This window comes from Pan paniscus, chromosome 12 (genome assembly GCF_029289425.2).
Source record: "Pan paniscus chromosome 12, NHGRI_mPanPan1-v2.0_pri, whole genome shotgun sequence".
Classification (NCBI taxonomy): domain Eukaryota; kingdom Metazoa; phylum Chordata; class Mammalia; order Primates; family Hominidae; genus Pan; species Pan paniscus.
In genome coordinates this window covers 82111364-82134164 of record NC_073261.2, presented here as the reverse complement: position 1 = coordinate 82134164, position 22801 = coordinate 82111364, and the positions used below count along the sequence as shown (strand labels likewise).

The 22801-nt window shown below is 45.3% G+C and overlaps 1 protein-coding gene across 3 annotated transcripts in view; it reads left to right on the top strand.

Annotated features, from left to right (window-relative positions):
- Window positions 1–22801, top strand: part of SLC3A1 (solute carrier family 3 member 1) — a 57431-nt gene that overhangs the window by 12266 nt on the left and 22364 nt on the right. For all 3 annotated transcript variants that reach the window (XM_003822652.5, XM_055108020.1, XM_055108021.1), the window contains 3 exons: window positions 3491–3670; window positions 4167–4321; window positions 8806–8931. In XM_003822652.5, the coding sequence (XP_003822700.1) occupies window positions 3491–3670; window positions 4167–4321; window positions 8806–8931 (461 nt within the window). The remainder of the gene's footprint in view (window positions 1–3490; window positions 3671–4166; window positions 4322–8805; window positions 8932–22801) is intronic.

Below are 22801 nucleotides of genomic sequence, written 5' to 3'. Positions count from 1 at the left end.
AGCCTCCCGAGTAGCTGGGATTACAGGCATGCACCATCATGCCTGGCTAATTTTGTATTTTTAATAGAGACGAGGGTTCTCCATGTTGGTCAGGCTAGTCTCGAACTCCTGACCTCAGGTGATTTGCCCCCCTTGGCCTCCCAAAACTCTGGGATTACAGGCATGAGCCACCACATCCGGCTGTATCATTCTCGTTTTAAAAATCATCCTGCATTGTCACTCATTGAAGAAGAGTGTATCTGTCCTTCATGGTGCAGCTCAAACCCATTGCCTTCATTACTCTTTCTTTAGCCTCCCTAATCAGACCATGGGCTCCCCACCCCAGATCTTCGGCTTTGGATGTGTTTCTAGCATCCTTTAATCCTGCCTTGAGTGACTCCCTTTCCCCTGACTCATGACCTATGACCTGCTGCCTTTTGCACATTGAGTGCTTAGGAAAAGCAATGCTCTGACTGCATAGACCTAAAGCCCTAAATCCAGAGATACATTTACCACTTCCTGGCCCTGCCTTCCTAATAATCTTCTGGATAGGTCCAACATTCCTATAAACATAGTGGTCTGTAATCAGCTCTGGTGTTTGTCCTTTCCAATACCTGTTCTTGGAGGAATGTTTTACTTCCTGCAATCCATAGGCATTTGTCTTTGAGGTTGAAGGGATTTCATTGTTGTTACTATGAAGATCCCATTCCAGCTTTGAGTCTGGTTTTGGTGATTGCCCTCTCTCCTCCTAAAATGTGGGGTGGGATCCCTTGTTTACTTTCTCCAGCCACTTTGTTTTCATCCTCATGTTCCTTTGTGCCTCATCATAAGATATATTGTGTTGCTGTGCTGGCTTAGATCAAAACCCTCTTGCTGCCTGTTGATACTGTGTGAGATCTTGCAGCTACCCATATGGGGGAACTGGGGTACAGAGACAGAAATAAGCAGCCTGTCAGGCCAGGCGTGGTGGCTCACGCCTGTAATCCCAGCACTTTGGGAGGGCAAGGCGGGTGGATCACGAGGTCAGGAGATTGAGACCATCCTGGCTAACACGGTGAAACCCCATCTCTACTAAAAAAATACAAAAAATTAGCTGGGCGTGGTGGCAGGCGCCTGTAGTCCCAGCTATTTGGGTGGCTGAGGCAGGAGAATGGCGTGAACCCAGGAGGCGGAGGTTGCAGTGAGCTGAGATCGCACCACTGCACTCCCCTGGGCGACAGAGCGAGACTCCAGCTCAAAAATAAATAAATAAATAAATAAGTAGATAAATAAATAAAATAAAATAAATAAGCAGCGTGTTATAGGGGAAGAGCCCAGATCCCAGGTGTCGAATGACTCTGTGCTTTGGAATTAGTGACCTTCAGCCTGCGGTGTGGCCTCTGACAGTCTAATTCTAGGAAGCCACATCAGGATTACACAGAAAGTTACTGGAGATTGAATTCTAGACTCAAGTTGCTGAATATGCATTTGGGACTCTGAACTAGAAGGAGAAAACACATTATCTGCTCATTATCCTACAAAGTTCTAAATACAAAGTTTCATTTCCACGTCTTCTCAGCCAAGCCTAGAATTCTCTTCTGTATAAATTCCTGGATTCCTATATAAGAGAATAACCGAAAAAGTCCAAATTTAGCAAGTTCAAAGGCAGTCTGAGAGTGGAAACAAAGACTCCTCAAATATTGGCACAAACTTACCTTCTGTGTTGCAGTTGCACTCCTTCTCAGACCCCGTGCACCGACAACATTTATCACCTTTTTAAATTAATTGATGCATTTACTTATTTATTTATATTTATTATTATTATTATTTTTGAGATGGAGTCTCACTCTGTCGCCTAGGCTGGAGTGCAGTGGCACAATCTTACCTCACTACAACCTCCGCCTCCCAGGTTCAAGCAATTCTCCTGCCTCAGCCTCCCGAGTAGCTGGGATTACAGGCATGCACCACTGTCCCCAGCTAATTTTTGTATTTTTTAGTAGAAATGGGGTTTCACCATGTTGGCCAGGCTGGTCTTGACCTCCTGACCTCAAGTGATCCACCTGTCTCAGCCTCCCTAAGTGTTGGGATTACAGGCGTGAGCCACTGTGTCCTGCCTTCTCATCCTTTTTTAGACATGCCCTGTCTATTCTTGCTCCCTCCTTTCCTTTGCTGTGCCTGGAAGCCCTTCACTCTGATCCCCTTTGCCCACACCATCCTGGACCTTCTCTGTCCTTACCCTCAGGGGTCATCAGCTTCCTCTGCCCCTGGCGGTCAAGGGCCAATGCCCTGATGCCCTTAAAGCACTTTCTGCAGCTCTTCCTTAGCTCTTCCGTCTGATCATCATCCCACCCCTGCCTGCAGACACTTCCGAGACCAACACCGCCCAAAAGAAATACAATGGGAGCCACATAAGAAATTGTAAATTTTGTAGTAGCCACATTAAAAAAAGGAAAAAAGAAGCAGGCGAAATTAATTTTCATATGTTCTGTTTAATCCAATGTATCATTTCAACACATAATCAGTATAAAAATAAATACATATTGTTATTATTTTTTTGTATTTTAAGACGGGGTTTTATCATGTTACCCAGACTGGTCTCGAACACCTGAGCCCAAACAATCTGCCCACCATGGCCTCCCAAAGTGCTGGGATTACAGGCACATGCCACCATGCCCGGCCCAGTATAAAAATATTAATGAGATTTTTACATTCTTTCTTTTTGTACAAGGTCTTCAAAATCCAATACATGTTGTTCCCTTACAGCACATCTCAATTCCAACCAGCCACCCTGCAAGTGCTCAGTAGCCACATGTGGCTCTTAGACAGAACAGTGCAGTGTAGACCACGTGACCGACAGGGGCCATGCGTTACTCTACTCTGTTCCTTGACACTTAGCCCAGCAGCTGGCATAGATTAGCTGCTCAAAAACCATGTGTAGAATAAATGAACAATACCACAGTCTTGGTTTTAAATATAAAATATGAGTAAGTCACAGATTTTTTTATAATGCTACGTTAAAGGTCATCGATTACTGATAGATAACTAATTAGATTTTCTCTTTCTTTTTTTTTTTGAGAAAGGGTCTTGCTCTGTCGCCCAGGCTAGAGTGCAGTGGTGTGATCTTGAGTCATTGTAGCCTCCGCTTCCCAGGTTCAAGCGATTCTCCTGCCTCAGCCTCCCAGGTAGCTGGGATCATAGGCATGTGCTACTGTACCCAACTAATTTTTGTATTTTTAATAGAGACGGGGTTTTGTCATGTTGGCCAGGATGGTCTCGAACTCTTGACCTTAGGTATCCTCCCACCTTGGCCTCCCAAAGTGCTGGGATTACAGGCGTGAACCACTACACACGGCCTAATTTGATATTTTTTGTAGAGCTAGATCTTCCTATTTGAATTATACTCAAATTCAACAAAATTCTAAGTATTTTTGCCTTCATGTAAATATTTCTATCTTAGGCATATTTGTTATATTTTTTGTCCTTTAACTAAAACAAAGTAGGATTTATTCATGACTTTGACTTTTTTCTTCAGGTATTCAAGATAAACTGGACTACATCACAGCTTTAAATATAAAAACTGTTTGGATTACTTCATTTTATAAATCGTCCCTTAAAGATTTCAGATATGGTGTTGAAGATTTCCGGGAAGTTGATCCCATTTTTGGAACGATGGAAGATTTTGAGAATCTGGTTGCAGCCATACATGATAAAGGTAAGTTGAATGGAAAGTGGGCAAGATGGGGATGAGGGTTGAGAGAAGCACTTTTTCAAATGTTTACTTAAAGCAGTTCTTCTCCTTAACTGTCATATACTATTTCTTTCCCTCCCTCCCTCCCTTCCTTCTTTCTTTCCTTCCCGCTTTCTCTTTCTTCCTTTCCTTCCCTTCCCTTCCGTTTCCTTTTTTCCTTTCTCCTTTCCTTTTTCCTTCGCTATCTCCTTTCTTCCCCTCCCCTGCCCTCCCCTCTCCTTTCCCTGCTTTTTTTTTTTTTTTTTTTTTCCAGGCAGGGTCTTGCTCTGTCTCCCAGGCTGGAGTGCAGTGGTGCAATCATGGCTCACTTCAGCCTCCACCTCCTGGGCTCAAGCAATCCTCCTACCTTAGCCTCCCAATGTATTGGGGTTACAGGCGTTAGCCATTACTGTGCCTGGCCTGTCATATGTTATTCTAATACAATCTTTCCCTAGCACTTGAAATGTCTTTTACTCATTAGGTTTAAAATTAATCATCGATTTCATACCAAACCACACGAGTGATAAACATATTTGGTTTCAATTGAGTCGGACACGAACAGGAAAATATACTGATTATTATATCTGGCATGACTGTACCCATGAAAATGGCAAAACCATTCCACCCAACAACTGGGTAAGTGTCAACCTGTCTGATTTACAAAGGGGTAAAAGGCAGATATGTAGTGATTGAACTGATTTAGTAAAACCCTTTTGAGGGAAAAATGAATGAATATAGTTTATCGGAAGGGGGCAAGTTTCTGAAAGAAATAGAAATAAGGTTTCCAGTTATTATTTACTCAGGCTTCCAATTATTATTTAGATTTCTGATTTCATCATAGAGATGATGTGTTCTAGCAAATTCAAACCTATTCTCTCTCCTTCCACCCTTCCTTCACTTCCTACCCGGTCCAACTTGGATTCCATGTCCCATTAGTTCGATAACCATTTTTATACTATCCATACCCCTTTGCATTTTTTTTTCTTGAGATGGAGTTTTGCTCTTGTCTCCCAGGCTGGAGTGCAATAGCACAATCTCGGCTCACTGCAACCTCCACCTGGGTTCAAGCAATTCTCCTGCCTCAGCCTTCCCGGTAGCTATGATTACAGGCGCGCGTCATCATACTCGGCTAATTTTTGTATTTTTAGTAGAGATGGGGTTTCACCATGTTGGCCACTCTGTTCTTGAACTCCTGATCTCAGGTGATCCACCTGCCTCGGCCTCCCAAAGCGCTGGGATTACAGGTGTAAGCCACCGCTCCTGGCCCCCTTTGCCTTTCTGACTTTTTGTCTCCTCTGTCTGACAAAACCCTAGCCATGAATGGACCCAATTATCTACTTTCTTTTTGCCTAAACCTTAGTAGTTGAGTCTCTGGAGACATCACACCTTCATTGTCCCCACCTGAACTGAGCCATCCACTCTTCTTGGGAATTTTGCTAATTTCAACCGATCAACTTTCCCTCCCTCCCTCATTTCAAACATCATATCTGCCTCTACCCCATCTTATCACTCTCAGCAGCAAACTCGACTTCACAGAGAAAACAGAAGCCATCAAGCCTGCCTGCCCCATTCCCACCCTCTTCCTACTCACTCCTTTTACAACAGAAGCCAGATCCCTCCTTTCCGGGGTGACCAGATTTAGCAAATAAAAATTCAGAATGCCCAGTTAAATCTGAATTTTGGATAAGCAGTGCATAAATAATTTTTTAGTGTGGACCATACTTTCTTTTTTATTTTTATTTTTCAGAGACAGGGTCTTGCTCTGTCTCCCAGGCTGGAGTGCAGTGGCTTGATCATGGCTTACTGCAGTGGCTTGATCATGGCTCACCGCAGTCTTTGCCTCCTGGGCTCAAACAATCCTCCCAGCTATTCCTCCCAAGTAGCTGAGACCACAAATGTGTGCCACCATGCCCAGCTAATATTTTATTTTTTTGTAAAGACAGGGCCTCACTCTGTTGTCCAGGCTGGTCTTGAACTCCTGGGCTCAAGTGATCCTCCCGCTTCGGCCTTGCAAAGTGCTGGGATTACAGGTGTAAGCCACTGTGCCTGGCCACATGAGTAATACTTATACTCAAGAATATGCGTGTTGATCTGAATTCAGATGTAACTGGGCATCCTGCACTTCATCTGGCAGCTCTGCTTCTGTCTCAGGCCAGAGCTTCCCCTTGCCCGGGTTTGTGTTCTCTCCTGCCTTTATTCTGGATCATCCCTCCCTCCTCCAGTCCCTCCTTCTCTCTTCTGGACCTTCTCCATAAATATTTAAACATCAACTTTTAGGTGATCCAAGGACACTCAGAATTGATATATTTGCAGGTCAACTTTGTGATGTGTGATTTTCTCCCTATATCCTTCCGTCTCCCAGGTTCAGTGAATGGTACTACCATGCAGCCTGAGGAACAGGCTGTCAGCAAGTCCTGGCAGTTTCACCTCTTTTTTTCCTTCAGTTCACTGACTTGTTAAAATTGCAATGACATTAGCAAACATTTACAAAATACTTACTCTGTGCCAGGCTCTGTGCTAAGTGTTTTATATTCATTAATTTAGTTAACCCACTCTATAATCCTATGAGTCAGGTGTAATTCCTGTTTTGCAGATAGGCAGACTGAGGTTACTCAGCTAATAAATGACAGGGCTAAAGATGGGATCTAGTCATTTCAGCTCCATAGTCTGCTTTTAAAGATTGCTGCCATACTCAAACTATATCATTTCTTGCTTATAGAATGATCACAGCTGCCTTTTTTTTCATCCAGTTTTTCCATTGCTTTTTTAGTTCTCCACTATAGTCAAGGTTGCATTTTCTAATGTAATAGTTAATATGTTCAAAAATATGTATATGTATATGATGGATAAACACCTTGTAGTATATCATATATATAACCATATATTGCAAGACTTCGACTCTAAAAAGATTATGTTTTAGTTTCCTCTATTTTGAACTTTATGAAAAGTGTCATGCTAGGTATAGTCTTCTTAACTAACTTTTTCACGATTTATTCATGTAGCTTCAGGTAGCTATGGTTCATACATTTTCATTGTTGTATATTTCACAGTGTGAACAATCCATAGTTTACTTATCCACTCTTCAGTTGATGGGAAGTTGGGCTACTTCCTTTTTTTTTATTATGAACAATGTTACTATAAACACTGTCATTAATCTATCTTGGGGTACATGTGCAAGGGCTTCTTTTTTTTATTTTTGAGATGGTCTTGCTCTGTCGCCCAGGCTGGACTGCAGTGGTGCGATCTTGGCTCACTGCAACCTCTGCCTCCCCAGTTCAAGTGATTCTCCTGCCTCAGCCTCTCAAGTAGCTGGAACGACAGGCACCCATCACCACGCCCACCTAATTTTTGTATCTTTAGTAGAGACAGGGTTTCACCATATTGGCCAGGTTGGTCTTCAACTCCTGACCTTGTGATCTGCCCAGGTCGGCTTCCCAAAGTGCTAGGATTACAGGCGTGAGCCACCACGCCCAACAAGGGCTTCTTTAAGGTAAATAACTAGGAGTAAAATTGCTGTGCAGGATGTTGCATGCTCAGCTCTACAGGATAGTGTCAAATTCATTATCAAAATGGTTGTACTAATTTATATCCCCCACAGAAGTATAAAAAATACACATTCTCATTAATTCCTGATATTGCCCAACTTTGTAATTTTTATTTAAAAATTATTATTATTTTGTGTCAGGGTCTCATTCTGTCACCCAGGCTGAAGTATAGTGGCTCAATCATAGCTTACTGCAGCCTCGAGCTCCTAGGCCCAAGCAATCCTCGCCACCTCAGCCTCCTTAGTAGCTGGGACCACAGGCACGCACCATCATGCGTGGCTGAGTTTTTAAATTTTTTTGTAAATATGGGCTCTCACTATGTTGCCCAAGCTGGTCTTGAACTTCTGGCCTCAAGCAGTCCTCCCGCTTCAGCCCTCAAAGTGCTGTGATTACTAGCATGAGCTGCCATGCCCAGCCCAGACTTAAAACAATATTGCATTGAGATCTTAATTTTATATTTATTTAATTACTAATGATGATGTGTCTAATTCCTAATACAGTAATTATCTAATTCCTAATGATGTTGAACATCTTTTCTTACATTTATTCATTTGAGTGTCCATTTCTGTGAAACATCTCTTTATGGTTTCTTTCTTTTGAATTATTTATCCCTTTGAAATTGCTTTCTTCAGTTCCTTTTGTATTCTGGATACTGATTTTTTATTGTTTATGTACACTAAAAATCTCTTGCCCTGGTTGTGTCCAGGTGGGCTGTGTGTTGAATTGGAAAGGGTGCATGTCCTTGAAAGGCAGCAGCTACTACTCAGCATCTGCCTGGTGTTGCCATGGACATGTGGACTCAGTGTAACTACGTCTTCCAACTCAAAAAGATTTATGTAAAACCTCCCAGTTGTTAAATGTTTTCCAGATGTTCTCTTTAACATGAAATGGACAAAAGGCCTAGGACAGAGCCCCATGAAACTCTCACATTCAAGGGCCCACAGCGTTGACTTAAGGAGTGGCCAGAGATGTGGGAGGGCAGCCGGGAGAGTCATACCATGGGGCCATAAATGTGAGCATTTCCAGACAGAGGAGACCAGCGACAGCGTCAACTATTGCTGAGTACCAACACTTGAAGTTGCTTTTTATTCTTGGAGACTGGTAGAGATTTTAAGTGAAGGATTCTAATAATTTTCTGGGGATATAATTTAAATATTCAGTCTATCTGGACTCAAGCTCCAAGATGAGCGGAATGTTTCTTTCTTCCAAATTGACTACCATTTTGCTTCTCTTCACAAACAAGAGTTTGGATCCTGGATGGAATATTCAAGAAAATACATTAGTAATGTCAGTTCCTTAAGTTGACCTTGTCTTGGGTTTGAGAACATTGGTTTGCTGTTGCAGTTGTTACAAACAGCATCTACTGTAAAAATACATTGCAACCATGTTTGTGAGGCATTAGGCCAATGGGGTGGGGGGTATTTGGAAGGGGTTTCTTTAACCTGCTGCTCTCTGTAGAAGGAAAACTCTCAGGATTTACATACTCTGCCTGCAAAGGATCAGGGAGGGCAATGATCTTTATTTGTGGGCAATACCATTATAGGTCACTGATGTGCTGTTTTCTTTGTTTGCCAGTTAAGTGTGTATGGAAACTCCAGTTGGCACTTTGACGAAGTGCGAAACCAATGTTATTTTCATCAGTTTATGAAAGAGCAACCTGATTTAAATTTCCGCAATCCTGATGTTCAAGAAGAAATAAAAGTGAGTATAGATACCCACACAGACTTCTCCATTAATGGAGGTTTAGGTATTTATTTAAAACACTTTATATTGCACAGTAATTGTGTAGGCAAAATCAAGTCTTTAATTATTTGAAATACTCTATAGTTATTTGAAACACTTTATATTGCACAATAATTGTGTAGGCAATAATCAAGCCTGAATTAAATCCCAGGATTAAGCTCTCTGGTGCAAATGTAGACTCTCAGACATGTCTGTGAGTCCTTCCTTCATCTAACCCAGAGTACCCTAAATGGAAGGAGTCAGAAACACCTGCCACCCTAGCTCCAAGTTGCCCCGCCACCTGTGACAGTGAGCTGTACGGTGCCTGTGACGGTGAGCTGTGTGGTGCCTGTGACTGAGCTGTGCGGTGCCTGTGACGGTGAGCTGTGCGGTGTCTGTGACGGTGAGCTGTGCGGTGCCTGTGACGGTGAGCTGTGCGGTGCCTGTGACTGAGCTGTGCGGTGCCTGTGACGGTGAGCTGTGCGGTGCCTGTGACGGTGAGCTGTGCGGTGCCTGTGACTGAGCTGTGCGGTGCCTGTGACGGTGAGCTGTGCGGTGCCTGTGACGGTGAGCTGCGCGGTGCCTGTGACGGTGAGCTGCGCGGTGCCTGTGACGGTGAGCTGTGAGGTGCCTGTGACTGAGCTGTGCGGTGCCTGTGACTGAGCTGTGCGGTGCCTGTGACGGTGAGCTGCGCGGTGCCTGTGACGGTGAGCTGCGCGGTGCCTGTGACGGTGAGCTGTGAGGTGCCTGTGACTGAGCTGTGCGGTGCCTGTGACTGAGCTGTGCGGTGCCTGTGACGGTGAGCTGTGCGGTGCCTGTGACGGTGAGCTGTGAGGTGCCTGTGACTGAGCTGTGCGGTGCCTGTGACGGTGAGCTGTGCGGTGTCTGTGACGGTGAGCTGTGAGGTGCCTGTGACTGAGCTGTGCGGTGCCTGTGACTGAGCTGTGCGGTGCCTGTGACGGTGAGCTGTGCGGTGCCTGTGACGGTGAGCTGTGCGGTGCCTGTGACTGAGCTGTGCGGTGCCTGTGACGGTGAGCTGTGCGGTGCCTGTGACTGAGCTGTGCGGTGTCTGTGACGGTGAGCTGTGCGGTGCCTGTGACGGTGAGCTGTGCGGTGCCTGTGACTGAGCTGTGCGGTGCCTGTGACGGTGAGCTGTGCGGTGCCTGTGACTGAGCTGTGCGGTGCCTGTGACGGTGAGCTGTGCGGTGCCTGTGACGGTGAGCTGTGCGGTGCCTGTGACTGAGCTGTGCGGTGTCTGTGACGGTGAGCTGTGCGGTGCCTGTGACGGTGAGCTGTGCGGTGCCTGTGACTGAGCTGTGCGGTGCCTGTGACGGTGAGCTGTGCGGTGCCTGTGACTGAGCTGTGCGGTGTCTGTGACGGTGAGCTGTGCGGTGCCTGTGACGGTGAGCTGTGCGGTGCCTGTGACTGAGCTGTGCGGTGTCTGTGACGGTGAGCTGTGCGGTGCCTGTGACGGTGAGCTGTGCGGTGCCTGTGACTGAGCTGTGCGGTGCCTGTGACTGAGCTGTGCGGTGTCTGTGACGGTGAGCTGTGCGGTGCCTGTGACTGAGCTGTGCGGTGTCTGTGACGGTGAGCTGTGCGGTGCCTGTGACGGTGAGCTGTGCGGTGCCTGTGACTGAGCTGTGCGGTGTCTGTGACGGTGAGCTGTGCGGTGCCTGTGACGGTGAGCTGTGCGGTGCCTGTGACTGAGCTGTGCGGTGCCTGTGACGGTGAGCTGTGCGGTGTCTGTGACTGAGCTGTGCGGTGTCTGTGACGGTGAGCTGTGCGGTGCCTGTGACTGAGCTGTGCGGTGCCTGTGACTGAGCTGTGCGGTGTCTGTGACGGTGAGCTGTGAGGTGCCTGTGACTGAGCTGTGCGGTGCCTGTGACTGAGCTGTGCGGTGTCTGTGACGGTGAGCTGTGCGGTGCCTGTGACGGTGAGCTGTGCGGTGCCTGTGACTGAGCTGTGCGGTGCCTGTGACGGTGAGCTGTGCGGTGCCTGTGATGGTGAGTTGTGCGGTGCCTGTGACTGAGCTGTGCGGTGTCTGTGACGGTGAGCTGTGCGGTGTCTGTGACGGTGAGCTGTGCGGTGCCTGTGACGGTGAGCTGTGCGGTGCCTGTGACGGTGAGCTGTGCGGTGCCTGTGACTGAGCTGTGCGGTGCCTGTGACGGTGAGCTGTGCGGTGTCTGTGATGCTGAGTTGTGCGGTGCCTGTGACTGAGCTGTGCGGTGTCTGTGACGGTGAGCTGTGCGGTGCCTGTGACGGTGAGCTGTGCGGTGCCTGTGACGGTGAGCTGTGCGGTGCCTGTGACTGAGCTGTGCGGTGCCTGTGACTGAGCTGTGCGGTGTCTGTGATGGTGAGTTGTGCGGTGCCTGTGACTGAGCTGTGCGGTGCCTGTGACGGTGAGCTGTGCGGTGCCTGTGACTGAGCTGTGCGGTGCCTGTGACGGTGAGCTGTGCGGTGTCTGTGACGGTGAGCTGTGCGGTGCCTGTGACGGTGAGCTGGTGCAGGGAGGTGGGTCATTTGGGGTCTGGCTCCTGCATCTAAAATGGGCTTCTTGATGGTTATTTGGCTTTCATGTCTTAGCTGTCTCATCTATGAAACACAGTTGGTGGCAATATTTGTCTCATAGGGCTGTTTGGAAGATTAGATGAGATAACCCGTGCACGACACTCCTGTACTCATTCAGTAAATATTAACATATTGCCTACTCCGTGCCAGGCCCTGTTCTAAGCACTGGGAATGCAGCAGTGAATAAAAGAAGCCTTACCCTCAAGGAGTCTCCAATATACTGAGGGGAAAGCAGGCAATTAGCCTCTAAATATATATATATATGTTAGGTGGTGGTGAATGCCAAGGGGAAGGGGCATCGGAGTGTCAGGTAAAAGTGGCTCTTCTATATAAAGTGTGTAGGAGACACCTTCTTATGATGAGATACTGTTTGGACAAAAACCTGAAGTGAGAAAGGAACCAAGTGACTATCTGGGGGAAGAGAATTTCGGGCAGAAAGAAGAACAAATGGAAAGGTCCCGAGGTGAGAGTGTGGTTCATGTGTTTCAGGGATGGCATGGAGGCCAGAGTGTAGGGTTGCCAAATTTAGCAAAGAAAAATACAGGATGTCCAGTTAAATTTTAAATGAATGATGCAACATTTGAGACATACTGCTACCAAAAAATTGTTCATTGATTACCTGAAATTGAAATGTAATTGAGTGTCTTGTATTTTATCTGGCAACCCTACCAGTATGCTGGAATGAAATGGGTTAGGGCGCTGAAGTAAGAGGTGGGGGCTGATCAGTTCTCACAATACAATTCACAAAACATATCAGGTATGTTCTTGTTCTTGTTCTTGTTCTTGCTGCTCCTATGGCTCCAGTGGGCAGAAACTTAGGGGAGTAGGGGAGTCCTCTGAGCCAAGTAGGTGGGAAGGAGACCCTAACAGAACGGGGAGCATTGGGTGCCTTTCCACAGCTCACCACGTCAGCCAGATAGAGTGGATGCAAGCTGTCATGCTGGAGTCACTGGGGGCACCTAGAACCCTTGGTTTAGTTTAATTTTGAAATAACAGTTTAATTGACATATAATTCACATACCATAAAATTCACCCCTTTTGAGTGTGTAATTCAGTGGTTTTAGTATCTTCACAGAGTTTCACAATCACTACTAATTTCTGAACTTTTTTTTTTTTTTTGAGACAGTCTTGCTCTGTCGCCCAGGCTGGAGTGTAGTGGCATGATCTTGGCTCACTGCAACTTGTGCCTCCCAGGTTCAAGCGATTCTCCTGCCTCAGCCTCCGAGTAGCTGGGACTACAGGCATGTACCACCATGCTCAGCTAATTTTTGTATTTTTGTAGAGACAGGGTTTTGCCATGTTGGCCAGGCTGGTCTCAAACTCCTGGCCTCAAATGATCCACCCGTCTCAGCTTCCCAAAGTGCTGGGATTACAGGTATGAGCCACTGCACCTGGCCTAATTTCAGAACACTTTTATCTTCTCAAAGAGAAACCCCATATCCATCAACAGTCACTCCTTATGGCCCCCTCCCTTTCTTCCCCCACCCCCTGGGAAACCACAAATCTACTTTCTATCTTTTTACCCACCTAAGCCTCAGTTAGATAGATTTTGCCTATTCTGGACACTTTGTACAACAGAATCATGCTGTATCTGTATATCCCTGGTAGGTGTCTGTATCTGTGTTTATTTGAGAAACTGCCAAGTTGTTTTTCAAAGCAGCTGCATAATTTTACATTTCCATTAACAATGGGTAAGCGTTCTAATTTCTCCACATTCTCACCAACACTTGTTATTGCATATATTTTTTATTACAGTCACCCTAGTGGGTATGAAGTGGCATCTCACTGGTTGTATTTGCCAAATGGCTAAAGACATTGAACATCTTTTTATGTGCTTATAGTTAGTTCATTTGTATATCTGCATTGTAGAAATGTCTATTTAAATCCTTTGCCCATTTTTATTTCATTTTTATTTATTTATTTTTTTTGAGATAGAGTTTCACTCTGTCACCCAGGCTGGAGTGCAGTGGTGCAGTCTCGGCTCACTGCAACCCCAGTCTCCCAGGCTCAAGTGATTCTTGCGCCTCAGCTTCCTGAGTACCTGGGACTATAGGCACGTGCCACCATGCCCAACTAATTTTTGTATTTTTTGTAGAGATGGGGTTTCTCCATGTTGGCCAGGCTGGTCTCGAGCTCCTGGTCTCAAGCAATCCTCCCTCCTTGGCCTCCCACAGTGCTGGGATTACAGGTGTGAGCCACCGCACCTGGCCCTTTGCCCATTGTTAAACAGGGTTGTCTTTTTATTATTGGGTTGTAAAAGTTCTTACATATTCTTTTTCTTTCTTTTTTTTTTTTTTTTTTGAGACAGGGTCTCACTCTGTTACCCAGGCTGGAGTGCAGTGGCGTGATCTCGGCTCACTGCAACCTCCACCTCCTGGGTTCAAGTGACTCTCCTACCTCAGCCACCCAAGTAGCTGAGATTACAGGTGCGCATCACCATACCTGGCAAATTTTTGTATTTTTAGTAGAGACGGGGTTTCACCATGTTGGCCAGGCTGGTCTCGAACTCGTGGTCTCAAGCAATCCTCCTGCCTCAGCCTCCCAAAGTGCTGGGATTATAGGCATGAGCCACCACACCTGGCCTCTTTTCATATTCTTGATACTTGATTTACAAATAATTTTTCCTATTCTGTTGGTTGTCTTTTTACTTTCTTGATGGTGCCTTTTGAAGCACAAGCGTTTTTAATTTTGATGATGTCCTATTTATTTATTTGTTTTTTGAGACAGAGTTATGCTCTTGTTACCCAGGCTGGGGTGCAGTGGCACAATCTCAGCTCACTGCAACCTCCACCTCCTGGGTTCAAGTGATTTTCCTGATGCAGCCTCCTGAGTAGCTGGGATTATAGGTGCGCACCACCATGCCCAGCTAATTTTTTGTATTTTTAGTAGAGACAGGGGTTTTATCATGTTGGCTAGGCTGGTCTCGAACTCCTGACCTCAGGTGATCCACCCGCCTCGGCCTCCCAAAGTGCAGGGATTACAGGCATGAGCCACCGCGCCTGGCCCAATTTATTTATTTTTTTCTTTTGTTGCTTGTGCTTTTAGTGTCGTATCTAAGAACCATTGCTTAATCCAAGGTCATGAAGATTTACTCCTATGTTTTCTTCTCAGTTTCATAGTTTTAGTCTTACATTTTAGATTGTCTGTGATCCATTTTTTGTTAATTTTTATATAGGGTGTGAAGGTAAGGAGTCCGACTTCTTTTTTATTTTTTTTTGCATGTGGCTATTCAGTTATTCCAATCACGTATGTTTAAAAATACTATTCTTTCCCTACTGAATTGTCTGTCAACTTTTGTTGAAAATCAATTGACCATAAATGCATAGGTTTATTTCTGGACTCTCAATTCTGTTCCATTCATCTATATGTCTGTCCTTATGTCAGTACCACACACTGTCTGAATTACTAGCGCTTTGTAGTAAGTTTTGAAATCGGGAAGTGAGAATCCTACAACTTTGTTCTTTTTCAGTATTGTTTCACTATTCCAAGTCCTTTGGATTTCCATGTGAATTTCTGAGTCAGCTTGACAATGTTTGCAAAGAAGCCTGCTGGGGTTTTGATAGGGATTGCATTGAATCTGTGGTTCACTCTGGGGAATATAGCCATCTTATGTTAAGTCTTCCAATTCATGAACATGAGATGTCTTTCCATTTATTTATGTGTTCTTTCATTTCTTTCAACAATGTTTTGCAGTTCTCAGAGTACATGTCTTGTACTTCTTTTGTTAAATGTATTCCTATAGACTACTTATTTTTAAGACTTTTTTTTTTTTTTTTTTTTTTTTTACTATATATGTTTGGTGTTTCCAGAATTTGTATGAATTGTTTTGGAATTGGTTCTGGAAGTAAGCACCATGAGTGAGGGCACCTTGCCTCCATGGGGTTGTGGGGTTGTGGGGTTGTGGGGTGGGTAGTTGTAGACATGGTCAGCAGACTAACTAGGGGTTAGTTTTAAACTTCTCTGGTAGCCTGTGGACTCTCCTCTTCTTCATCACCAAAACTCCTTAGCACAGCCACGCCTCATGCTCTCCCCACACATTCTATGTGCTAAGTGCTGTTCCTGGATAATTTAATGCTCAGAATAAGCCTAATTTACGAGGTTTTGTGATCATTTTACAGAGAAGGAAATTGAGGCTTAGGTAGGTAAAGTCACCAACCTTGGGAGTCATGGAGCAGGATTGAAATCCAGACACTCGGACTTGAGTTCATGCTCTTAACCACAATCCTACACCTGCTTTGAGGCAATGTATGTGTTTCCCTCTCCATGCTTCACTTTTTCTGCACAGATTTGTCAAGGAGGTTTTCAGTTATATATTGATAAATGTGAGTATAAACCAGCTGGTTTACAGTTGGTTTATCAGGCAGTAGATTTTTCCAGGCTCCTTGTGGCAATAGTGATGAATTGTCTGGGGATGTTTAGACAAATGTGATAAATTCTGCAAAAATGTGCCAGCCAATACATTAATTATTTTTTTGACTAACCCAGCTGTGCTCTTCCAGATACCCAAGCCATGGAGTGTGTGGATAGGATCCTTATTTACTGGTCTTCTGGCTGAAATCCCTCATGTGATGAATTATTAATGCCTCCGGTTGAGAGATTAGACTTTATTTGCAAGACTGGTTTAGAAGATTTACTATTAGAAGTAAATAAGAAATGCTGATAAGCTGAGAGGAAAGCCTCTTTGCTCCTGGAAAGGGACCTTTGGCATGAAGGAGACTTCTGTCACCCTCCTCCCCACCTTACCCCCAGCAGCGCTTGTTTCTGCAATAGAGTTAAGCAGGTTAATAATTTGCAGCTCAGAGGGTTTGTGTGGAGGCGGCGTTTGGAATGACTTGCTTGCATACCAACTTGTACTCCTGGAGCCTGAGCCCACTTCCTCCCCGCTCCTATCAGATTTTGCTTTATCTGCACAGTGGGAAGCTGGCATGCTGGGGAAATCCAGCGGAGAGCACCCTCTGCTCTCCTTCTCTTTCTCCTCCTCTTTGTACTGGCCATCAGGGGACTTGGCTCCGCTCTGAACCTCTTGGGGCTTGAGAGCTTTCAGCTGAAGAAGTCAGAAAACCTTCTCTGAGGTATCAGGGGTATATATTTGTATAATATTTTATACTTTCCCAATCACTTTGGTTTTTACTGGTCCTCCAAATTTCTTATTTGACAAATGAGGAAACTGAGACACAGAGAGGTGAAGTAACCCAGCGGGTTAGCAGCATGGCAAGGAAGAGACTCCAGATGGCCTGGCCTCGTATCTGGGGTTTGGAGTGATCCTACACCTGCCGTATGGGAATGCCGAGCCCCAGGGTAGGGACTGCTGGGGAGATCCAGCTGAGAGGGAACCCAGAGCACAGGCGTAGGCTCCGTTATGTCCCTACTAAGCATGATACTGCTGGAGGCAGCAGCTCAATTCAAAACACAATTCGCTCACTACCTGCTTGATTAGCCATCTCTATGCTTGATAATAATAATTGTGCCATTTATTGCACCTCCTCTATGCCAGGCACTTTATTATAATCATTCACTCATTTAATGATAGGTATTATGTGTCTTGACCATGTGCTAAGGGTGTGGGGGCTGGTAAGATAGATACCTCTTGTGGCCATCCTGGGGCTTATATTCTGGGGTGGGAGGTGGACAATTAAACAGGCAATTACAATAAAATGTGCCAAGCGGTCATGACAGTAGGAGGTAGGAATACACAGGGCAAGCGCCTAACCTGGACACATTTGCAGAGGAGGTGAGATACCTGAGGAACAGGCATGAGCTAAGTGAAGAGGCATGGGTGGGAGTGTTTCCAGCAGAGGAAAGCATGGATCATGACACATTAGAGGTGCTGGGAGTTGTCCAGTATCACTGGGATGTGATACATAGAGCAGGGAGTGACCCGATGAGACTAGAGAGGTCACTGGGGGTGAGGTCAGGAGCACCACTGAAGGCCCTGGTAAGGATTTGGGCTTAAAAGGTCTTAGGTATTTATTTTTTATTTTTATTTTTTTTCAATTTGAGAAATCAGTCTGGTTTTGGAGAAGGGGTTTGAGTAGGGCAGGTTTGGAGGCTTTGGGGCCAGGGAGGAGGATGGTGCAGTAATCGGGAAAGAAATTCTGGTGGCTTTAGGCCAGTGATGGAGGCATAGAGGTGCAGAGAAATCATCAGGGCTCTCGAGAGGAGTCCCCTGTGAATCCCAGGTTTCAGATTTGAATATGGGGTGGGTGGCAGAACCATTGTCTGAGATGGGAGACACAGGAAGAGAGAGGGAAATATCTTAGGTATGTAGAGTTTGAGCTGCCTGTGACACATCCAAGTGTTCAGTGGACAGTTAGATATAAAGACACTGGGCTGGGCACAGTGGCTTATGCCTGTAATCCCAGCACTTTGGGAGGCTGAGGCAGGTGGATCACATGGTCAGGAGTTCAAGACCAGCCTGGCCAACATGGTGAAACCCCATCTCTCCTAAAAATACAAAAATTAGCCAGGCATGGTGGTGGGCACCTGTAATCCCAACTACTTGGGACGCTGAGGCAGGAGAATTGCTTGAGCCCATGAGGCAGAGGTTGCAGTGAGCCGAGATCATGCCACTGCACTCCAGCCTGGGCAACAGAGCAAGACACCATCTTAGGAAAAAAAAAAAAAGATACAAGGACACAGAGCTCAGGGAAAAGTCTGGTCTAGAGATAAAACTTTGGGACTTGTTGATGTGGCTGATGTCTACAGAGCTCAGGCAGGTGTTTGGTGAGAGAAGCAGGCTAGGTAAGGTGAGCAAGAGGGCCAACTGCCACGTAGCTGGAGCGAATTGCTCACATGTGAATGAGGGCCTGGTGTTGGTAGACCTTCCAATTAAAAGAAAAAACCAAGGGAGCCAGGCTAGCAAATAAGTCAGGGCGCCGTACAGTTGCAATTCTGCTGCCACCACTTACCAACCATGACCTTGTCAAAGGCACATCATCTTCCTGAGCCACAGTTTCCTCATTGGTAAAGGGGGAACAATAATGGTACGTACCTAATGGGGTTACTTGAAGATTAAATGGTTTAACCTTTGTAAAGCACTTAGGATGCTATGTTTTTTACTGTATACAGTACTTGTTAAATAGTCAGTAAATTGGTAAGTAAATAAATACTATTGTGAAGTGAAATGTCCAGAGGGTGTAAGATGGAGCCCCAAGGAGCACTGACATCAAAGAGCTGCAGGAGAGACAGAGAAGGGAGGCAAACCAAGGGGCAGGGTATAACGGAACTAAGGTATCTGAGTGTGTCTAGAAGATGAGATTGGTCAACAGTGTCAAATGATGCAGAGAGATTGGGTAATATAAAGACTGAAAGGGGTCCGGGCATGGTGGCTCATGCCTGTAATCTCAGCACTTTGGGAGGCTGAGGTGGGTGGATCACTTGAGGTCAGGAGTTCGAGATAAGCCTGGTCAACATGGTGAAACTCCATCTCTACTAAAAATACAAAAATTAGCCAGATGTGGTGACGGGCACCTGTAATCCCAGCTACTTAGGAGGCCGAGGCAGGAGAATTGCTTGAACCCGGGAGGCAAAGGTTGCAGAGCTGAGATCACACCACTGTACACCAGCCTGGGTGACAGAGTGAGACTCCATCTCAAAAAAAAAAAATTGAAAAGTCAATTGACTCTGGCAGCAATACCTTATTTACTCCATACAGAAACCCTCCCTACTATGTTATTGATGGAGACACTGAGGCTTAGCTGGTCTTGCAGATGCCCTATGTCATGCAGCTGGACAGCGAGAGAGCTGGGTTGTACCTAGAGGGTCAGATTCTGAAGTCCTTGATCTTTCCTCTACTTCCTGCTTCTGGAGGAGTTAGCAAAGAATTTTTCCAAGATTTCTGAACATGAGTAGGGTCAGTTTTCTTTCTCTTGCCTCTAAGTAGAGAACCAGTTTCCTCTGTACTCTGAAATATCCTTTCTCATTCCTTCTTGAGATGGACAACCTGGGATTGATGACATTTTCAAGAGGATGTCTTCTGTTTGTTTTTTTTTGGTTTGTTTTTGTTTTCTTAATAGAGACAGGGTCTCACTTTGTTGCCCAGGCTGGTCTTGAACTCCTGAGCTTAAGTGATCCTCCCACCTCGGTCTCTGAAAGTGCTAGGATTACAGGCATGAGCCACCACACCTGGCTGAAGAGGATGTCTTCTCTATCATCCCATGTAAGAGTAGACAGAGCTTTTCCCAAACATGGGTTTTTAGGTAAACGGGCCCCCAAATGTCAGCCATCTGAAAAGGAAAGGCTTGGCTCGAGGTTCCATGTATTTGGATATGTTAACTTGCTTCCATGATGTTGACTTGCTTTCTTTTCACTCAGAGCAGCGAGTTATTTAAAGAGAAAGAAGTTAAAAGGTGCCCAGTGGAAAAACCAGGAGTGCGTGATGTCATGGGAGTCAGACAGGAGTCAAGGACGTAGTGTATAGTCCAGTTCCCAGAGTCCACGGCACCTACATGGGTCACTAGACCTAGCTGACCCAGGCTCTGTGCCCATTTTTGCATCTAGAACCCTGGGAGACCTTCACGGGAGTAAAGAGGGTTAACAATTAAAATCTGAAGCTCTTTTCCCTCCTGGTTGAGAGAATAAATAGCATGAAGCAAATATTTTTCACGAGCAAACTTTGGATTATCTTGGTGATAATCTGAATTATCAGCATTTAAAATGACTTTCAGAAAATGTCCATCAAGCTTTTACTGTTTTGTCTCATTAAACAATGATAATATTTCTGATTATGCTAGGGCCATAAACCTTCTGTGTGGTACAAGTTTCTCATGTTTAATGTCAGGTCAACATTTCACAATGCTGAGATCCGGACTCCGTAAGGAAAAGGACTGGCTTTATTTTAGGAAATCAGTGCCCAAAAGCTTGATGTTTACACAGAATGATGCTTAATATTTTCCCACATTTTTGTCAGAGGCTGCTTGGATGCCTTCAGTTATTCGTGCTCTGCCCCAACCAATGTTCACACTTTTAAAGAACAGCACCACCTGGGGGTGGACACAGGTTGCGCGGGGTCTGAAGCTGATAGTGATTTAGGGCCTTCTTAAAATAGAGCACAAAATTAAGTACAGAAAAGTTGGTATTTACTTAGAATGAGCAAAGAAGGGGAGTTAGATGAGTGCAAGTGAGAGGTCTTGAAGCTTAAGTTTGGTTAGCTTCATAGTAAGGTCACTCCTGAAGCCACTGAAAACCTGTTCTAGAAATGAGGTGCCTTTCTTTGCCCCACCAGACTTCTCTAGCCCATTCTCTGATGAATGGCTGTCACTTCCTGTTTGCCAGCTGCAAACCCTCCCCAGGGCGAATTGCTGTTTTACCCTCTTGTATTACTATGTTTCTCTCCTTTGTCTCAGCTGTGATTTAAATATTTTTGTGTTGCTATTTGTCTAGCTGGAGATTCTAAAATAATCCGGGAGACCTAGGACTGTGTCTGTTGTATTTTGCTTGTGGTTGTAGTTCCAGGGCTTGCCTAAGTGCCTGGTATACACTAGGAGTTCAAATACTTATTGAATGAATGAATTTGGTAAAAGATAAAGGCACTAGTAAGAACAAATTTGTTTTTTATGCCCCAGAGAAAAATTCCACTGGGTAGAGATTACTGGAGGTTATTTGGGTCACCTGTGCCCAAGATAAGAGTTATTCGCCCCAGAACCTGCTCTTAGGCATAAAAAATTGATTCAAGCTTCACCATTCAAAATCTCAGCTTAAAGTGAATTGACAGGAGCAGTATTAACTCTTGCATTTAGCTGTTGAGACCCTTGACTTGACTTGAAACCTCCATATTCACGTGCAGATAGAAACGCACTTCAAGTCAAACAAGTTGATATGGTTTGGCTGTGTCCTCACCCCAGTCTCATCTTGAATTGTAACTCCCATAATCCCCATGTGTTGTGGGGTGGAGCAGGTGGAGATAATTGAATCATGGGTGTGGTTTCCTCCATCCTGTTCTCGTGATAGTGAGTTCTGATGGTTTTATAAGTGGGAGTTCTTCTGCACAAAGTCTCTCGCCTGCTGTCATGTAAGATGTGACTTTGCTCCTCATTCGCCTTCTGCCATGATTGTGAGGCCTCCCCAGCCCTGTGAAACTGTGAGTCAATTAAACAGCTTTACAAATTACCCTGTCTTAGATATGTCTCTATTAGCAGCATGAGAACAAACTCTAATACACAAGTGAACTGTGGGATAGTTGTCATTTGGGATCTGTGGCTCTGTTTCCCTCCGTAGGTGAAAATTGGCTGTTTAACTCTAGTACTTTACAGATGGTTCTGCTCTAAAATGATATATACATTCCTGTGAAACCTTCCATACAGCAAGGGATGAGAAAAGTAGGGAGAGCCACTGTTCCTTTGCAGAGCTTGTGAGCAGGTGCCGGAGCCGGAGCAGGCCTTGCTGGGAGAGGCTGGCTGGGGGGTTGAGGCAGGTAGCTGAGGCTCAGGACCTCTGCTTTTCAAGGTCACCTGGTCCTCCCACCTGTCCCGGTACAGGCCAGCCTCTGCCTCCACACTTGGCTCATGTTGTCCCATTCCCACCCTCCATTGAAATCCCACCAGGTCATCTAGGTCAAGTTCAAGCTCTAGCTCTTCCTTCTCCTGCTGTGCCCACCCACATATTTTGAAATGTCTTGAAGCTCTTGCAGCCCTGTAGGCAGAGGTGTCTCCTCTCGTGAGGACCTGCATTATTAGGTGACCATCCCTTGTCCCACATGTCCCCAACTGTTCTGTAGACCTGAAGCCAGGGAACATGCTGTACTTCTGTAATGTTTGGTCATTCAGGCTCAATATGTCATTCTTTCATGCTGCAATTTGTTCAGTAAGTACCAGGTGCTGTTTCAGAGGCCTACAGACATGTACCACCACACGCAGCTAATTTTTCATTTTTTGTAGAGACAGGGTTTTGTCATGTTGCCCGGCTGGTCTAGAACTCCTGGGCTCAAGCGATCCTCCCACCTCAGCCTCCTAAATTGCTGAGATTACAGGTGTGAGCCATCACACCTGGCTAGAAAAATCTTTTCAAGGTTCATCCATGTTGTAGCATGTGTCAGCACATTGTTCCTTTCCATGGCCAAATATTCATCGTATGGATAGACCATTGGGTTGTTTCCACTTTCTGGCTATTATGAATAATGCTGCTATGAATATTTGTGAACAAGTTTTTGCGTGGACGTAAGTTTTCATTTCTCTTGGGTATATACCTATGCGTGAAATTCCTGGGTCTTATGGTAACTTGATGTTTAACCTGTTGAGGAAATGCCATACTATACAGTTGATTCTTCACACATCAGATCTTTAAA